This window comes from Cynocephalus volans, chromosome 5 (genome assembly GCF_027409185.1).
Source record: "Cynocephalus volans isolate mCynVol1 chromosome 5, mCynVol1.pri, whole genome shotgun sequence".
Lineage (NCBI taxonomy): Eukaryota > Metazoa > Chordata > Mammalia > Dermoptera > Cynocephalidae > Cynocephalus > Cynocephalus volans.
Window position 1 is genome coordinate 133,133,054 of NC_084464.1, and position 6,185 is coordinate 133,139,238.

The following is a 6,185-nucleotide window of genomic DNA, read 5'->3' on the forward strand; positions in this document are numbered from 1 at the left end:
CCCTCCAAAAACTATCGACACTCTGTCTGATTCCTGTAGCTCTTTGCTGTACCTTCACTGAGAACTGATCTTACTCTGCCATGTTTGCTCTTATTTGTAGTTATTTCTGTCCCTTTGGACTGAAAGCTTTTTGAGTGCAGTGTTGATATTTCAGGAATTTTGGATACAACAGACTTTAGCATAATACTCAGCTAATAGGTTCTCCATCACTGATAGTTGAGAGGCTGAAAAGATGTCACATTTAAATTATATGAAGTAATATTGCAGTCTTCAGGCCAGGAGGAAGTTAGTCAGGGCCATATCCTTTGGACCTTTGGCAACATATCTAAGACCTGCAGAACTTCTGGGTTTTCTGTTCAGGGAACAGACCTGAAGGAGAAATCTCAGCCCCTTTAGGTGAGAAGAATTGAATTGGCATATAGGAAAATGTTTTTGAGAAAGCCTGCTTGTGAATTCAAATTATTCCAGGATACTGATGTTACATCTCATAACACACTAAGCTGATGTCAAAATGTGGAAATAGAGAAAGATCATTTTTGACATTGGCATGTACTCAATGTTGAGTTAAGAGTGGGACAGAAACTCTGAATAGCCAGAGGGCAGCATGTGACAGTCACTGGAATTTTGCCTATATTAGTCAACTTTCCAGCCTAATAAACAAATTATCAATGGTTTATAACAATAAACGTTTATTTTTTTGCTTTTGCTTATGTTATGAACCACAGGATGGCTGTCGTTCTGCTTCCTGCCACAGGTTAGCAGCAGGTCGGGTCTTCGTGTCTTCGTGTCTTCTTGTTCTGGGACCCAGACTGAAGAAGCAGATCCTACTGAGATAATCTGTTCTCATGGCAGAAGGCGGGAGTGCAAGAACTGGGCTGAAGCATGCAATAACATTTAAAACTTCAGTTTGAATGTGGCAAGTGTCACATCGGCCCATATTGCATTAATCAAAGCAAGTGACATGGCAAAGCCCAATATCGGTGAATCTGAGACATCTGCTCCTTACAAAGGGGTAGGGAGTTGGGGAAACTACAGTGAGAGAGAAGCATAAAATAAAGGTGGAAAGTGTAGAAGACAAACCTCTCAGTGGCAGCATGTGATAAGTGCCCAGGGTCAGCACTGAGGATGTTGAATCCCTTCTCTTTGGGTATTGAAGTCTTCCCCTATACTTCAAACTTTGCAGCCATAAGAGTTCCAGAGACAACGTGTGCAAACTGTAAAACTCTGCATAGGAGAGGGGACCTTATTCTCTCACTCACTTTGTAGGTTGCTGCTAGTGTGACCTCTTGATTCTTTTGCTGCCTATAAGACTAACTTTACGGAACAGAGCTATTCAGAAGTAATACAAAAGGGGCTCTTGCTATGGAAATTGTCTTGCTCAGAACCCTTGTCCATAAATACAGTATATAGGCCATATATTTGTACTCATACACATATACACTCACACACACACATCTATTTAAACTCACACGCATATATACATACATACTCTGGTGTATTACGTATTCACACATTCTGCCCTCTGGGGTGAACTGTAGCATAGTTTGACTAAGTTGCATGAAAACAATATAATTAAGTTGATAGATGTTTAGAGAAAAAAATAATGGTCAGGTTCATACAAAACAAGAAGGATCCATCCCGGAATTTGAAACTATGCTGATATATTTTGTGGAAAAGACCAAAAAAAAAAAAAAAAAAAAAAAAAATCTAAACAAGTACAAATACAAGAAGAAATGATTGTACTTGTCAAGCTATTTTCTAATAGAATGCTTTTGATAAAGATAAGTCTTATCAGGCTTCAGCCTATCAGTAGTTGGTGGTGAGGTCTGACTGTCACTGCCTGTTGTGACTGTTCACATCTGATCATAAAGCTGTCATGCTCAGAAGGGCACCCTGGTGTTCACACTTAAGGGAGATTTAAAAACCAGGGTATCCATGAACTTATACGGGAAAAATATTCTATCTTTATATTCACTAACCTCTACCCAAAATTTTAGCACTTCCTTCCATTTTAAATATAGGCAAAAACCACAGTGATATTAGCACTACCTCCGATTTCTATCACAAAAAAAAAAGAGAATATTTTCATATCACAGTACAGTTGTTGCAGATGTGCAATTTCATTTTTGCTCATCACCACTTTGAAATTATAATGATTTTATTATGTCTGCCAGAGGATCTTGTTATTTAATGCTTTCGGACAGAAGCACACATAATATTATATTACAAACTTGGCTACTTCTAAGATATTTTGATAATTATATTTCAATATAATTATTTTCTTTTATAATCCTATTTTTTCTTATTCAATTATCTGCTTAAAAATCTTACTCTGAGATGCAGTCCATGGCCTTTACCAGAGTGTCAAAGGGGTCCATGGCACAAAAAAATTAAGAATACTTGACTTAAATGTAGTTAATTCCCACTCAACAAGAGAGAGTGAGTAAAAGTTATTATCCCAGAACAGTAAAGTATCACCATGAACATTCTGCTCATATCTCAGGGAAATGCCACCGAACGCAGGTTTTCATTTGTTCAAGAGCCTGAGCAGACGTGCTGGGTGCAACAGATTTGCTTCTTACATCCTGTTATGTCAAAGATGATGAAGGAGCTGAGCTTCAAATCCTGGGGTCAGGTGCCTCACCCATTCGCCCATCAGCTCATGCTCCCGCTTGTGGGGTCTGCCACAAGAATGAGTCTTGTTCTTATTCCTCCCTGGCTCATTGGTGATATCAGCATTGTACCATGACACTCATGTCCTTGTGTTCCTATGGTTCACTAGAAACTGATGTTTCTTACCTGCTTTGTAATGTTAGTCCTACTTGCAGGTTTATTAGCTGTCCAGTTTCCTCCAATATCTCAGAGATTTAGTGGATAGGTTAACAGCTCTCAAGTAAGAAGACCAAGGTAGATTATGGAACTTCTGCCTGCCTCATCTGTAACATAAGGTTGACAATCTCCACCTTGCAGGATTTATGGGCATTGAGATGTGGATCATTCTAGGTTCTCAGTAAATGTTAGTCCTTTTCCTTTCCATCCTTCCCTTCTCTTCATCATGGAGGCCTACCTGGCTAAGCGTAGCCTTCTCCCCCTAACAGAAAACAATAAGATGTGTAAGATGCAGAATCAATTCCTGCTTCTATGAAAGTGACTAATACACAGAGTTTTACCTTGTGAAGCAACTGGGTGTTCTAACTTTCAGGTGAAGACCACCATGCCCAGTGGACTGGGACTACAGGTGATTTACTTTTAGAAAGGTAAGAGAGAAATACACTTTTGAAAGAAATCACTAGCTTACATGTTGTAAATCATATTTATTTTTATATTTAAGACACAGCATTCCTAGCTTCTTAACATCTCAAAATTATATACACTTGTACTCGGATAATTTTAACTGTAATTCATTTGTAATTTAATTATTCAATCATGCATAAGAGTTAATGGGGAAAAAAGAACAATTACTTCCAAAGAAAAATTAAGCATTCAAAATACATAGAAAAATATTTTTACAGCAAATAATTTTTAAAACAAAATAAGGAGAAAAGTTTGGGGTCAATAGAGGTTTTCTCTCTAGAAAAAAAATATAATTACTTATATATTTTATATATACATACATATAAGGAGTAAACCCATGTCAGCTAACTTCATAGCCAAAATAAGACTTTTAATTCTTTAAAGATTGTTATTGACATGTGAATGGTTATTTTAAGTAATTTGCTTAATGGCTGATTCTTGATGAGTGATGACATTTCAGCTGTTTTTGAAATACATCCACTCATTCATTGTCTAAGTTTATTTATTGAAATTAATATATCTTTCTCTGTGTCTATATCTACACCTATCTATGCATCTGTACTACAGAGATTTCAAACTAATTTACAAAGAAGTTTTTCAAGTAAGTAATTATTAATTTGAAAAAAAATTCAGTAAGAAATATGAAAGTAAAGGGGCTAGTCTTTTAGGAAAATGTTTGGGAAGAAAACTGAAGCAAGCAAGAAGTACATAAAAGGTGTTGTTACCTTTACTAGTAATAGCTGATGAGAAACACTTGGTTCAATTCTCAGCAGGTATGTGGCACAGACACTTATTTTTCTGAAGAAAACCATGTACTGGTGATCCTGGAAAGATGGTAGGTCTAACTTGTGTGATAAAAACTTAAAGGAGAAAATATTAGAATGGCAAGATGTGGATAATTATCACAATAAAATATTCCACACATTGTTAAGGTTCAATTACGTTTTTTTTTTTAAAAAGAAAATACTCCTTGAAGATATAGTGCATTTACTTGGTGATCACTAAAATGGACAAATCTGGCTTACAAATCTGGGCTTCAAGGATACACAAATTGTAAAATGAACATTTTGAAAAGGAGACATTCCAAATAATCTATGACTATGAAATGTGAAGTAAATGATTCAAACAAGGTTTCCCAAATTTAGATTATGCAATATTTTAACCTAAGGATCACTTAGAAAGGAAATAGTAGAAAACCGTAATTTTCTAGATGAAAAACTCTGTGGCAAGGGAAGGATGATTCAAAGATTGCTGAAGTCTCACCCAACTGCTGCTATGTGGCAAAACCAGAGTGAGAACTCAAGATCCAGACCTCAGCGCTGTCTTCCTTCTTCCTCTACATCTTAGTTGTTTCAAAGAAGCGATGAATTAGGAGCCAAATATTTGCAAGTGTTACGGTTTATCCAATGAATATTTGGATGACTTCTATGTTTTACTATAGAAACATTGAAGGGAGTGCTTTACCTCTTTCCAAATTAAGAAACTTGTATTTCTCCTCCATTTAAACCATGCTGCCCTGGAATCTTGCCTACAGCCTTTGGCCACAGCACCACTCACCCTTGCCTGCATTTGGTAGAAGGATCATTCTTGGTACAAATCAATAGCGGGTGTTTGTGGTAAGAAGATCTCCCGACTCAGGATGAGTTTCAGTGCCTTCCTGAACCACCGATAGGAAAAGACATAGATGATGGGGTTGCAGGCTGAGTTGAAGTAAGCAAACCAGATAAAGATGTCAAAGACCAGTGGTGGTGTGATAAAGTTAAGGAGGCTGTCAACCAGTGTGTCTATGGTGAAGGGAAGCCAACACAAGAGGTATATTCCCACAGCAATGCCCAAGGTCTTAGCAGCTTTTCTCTCACGTTTGGCAGCCCCAGCCAAGCTTTTGCTTAAAGTGCTGATCTGCTGAGCCTGCCTGGTAGCAACCACAAAGATCTTCACATACAAGCTGATCATGATGAGGCAGGGGAAAAAGAACACAGGGAAGTTTAGCCAGCCCCAAAACTTATTGAACAGCAGCTGGCAACTGCCCACGCAAGGCATCTCTTCCAGCCACTGGCTGAGCCCTGTCTCTACAAAATCTGTGTAGAGGAAGAAGGCAGTATAAGTTGCAGGCACCCCCCACCCTGCCAGGATGTACCTGAGGGCCACTCTGACTGTGAACTTGGACGGATAGAGCAGGGGATCACAGATGGCACAGTGGCGGTCAATGGAAATGAAACAGAGATGGAAGATGGAGGTGAGGCAGAAGAGGGTGTCCAGGTAGGTATGTAGGCGACAGAGGAAGTCCCCGAAGAACCAGCAGCTCTCCACTGAGCGAATGGTGCTGATGGGCAGCACCAGCAGACCCAGTAACATGTCAGCCAGAGCCAGGGAAAGCAGCAAGAAGTTGGTGGGATTGTGGAGCGCTTTGAAGTAGGACACAGCAAACACCACGAACAAATTCCCTAGGACTGTAACCAGCATGCCTGCTGCACAGGCCAGGTAGATTACCAGCTGGGTGCCCAGAGGATGGACTGTCCTGGGGCAAGACCCATTTACCTGGTAGCAGAACGCCGCAGGGTGTTCTTCAGCACCTTGGACGAGGACAGCTCTCATTTACAGTTTCTGCTTTGCTCCTCTCTCTGAGAACTGGCCACTTTCTCCAGCAACAACAACAAAAAATTCTTTGCTGAACAATCAGAAAGTGAGATCAAAAGGGGAAAACTAAAGACAATTTAGAACCTAGTACTAATTCCCTGATTACTGAATCAAATGTGCCCTGAAAATCAAATGTAGCACGAAATTCAAGATTTTACAAAAGTTACTTCTGCTAGCCCTGGTTTGTGTAATTAGGTATTTTGAAATGAGTGTAGCCATATGCATAAGGAAAGACAAGAAGGACGTAAGCAAAA

The 6,185-nt window shown here is 39.1% G+C and overlaps 1 protein-coding gene across 1 annotated transcript; it reads right to left on the bottom strand.

Moving 5' to 3' along the window:
• Nucleotides 1-4,875: 4,875 nt before the first annotated feature.
• On the bottom strand, nucleotides 4,876-5,889 carry LOC134378642 (trace amine-associated receptor 5). The gene has a single exon (XM_063097938.1). The coding sequence runs from the start codon at nucleotides 5,887-5,889 to the stop codon at nucleotides 4,876-4,878; it is 1,014 nt and encodes a 337-aa protein (XP_062954008.1).
• Between the last annotated feature and the right edge of the window lie 296 nt (nucleotides 5,890-6,185).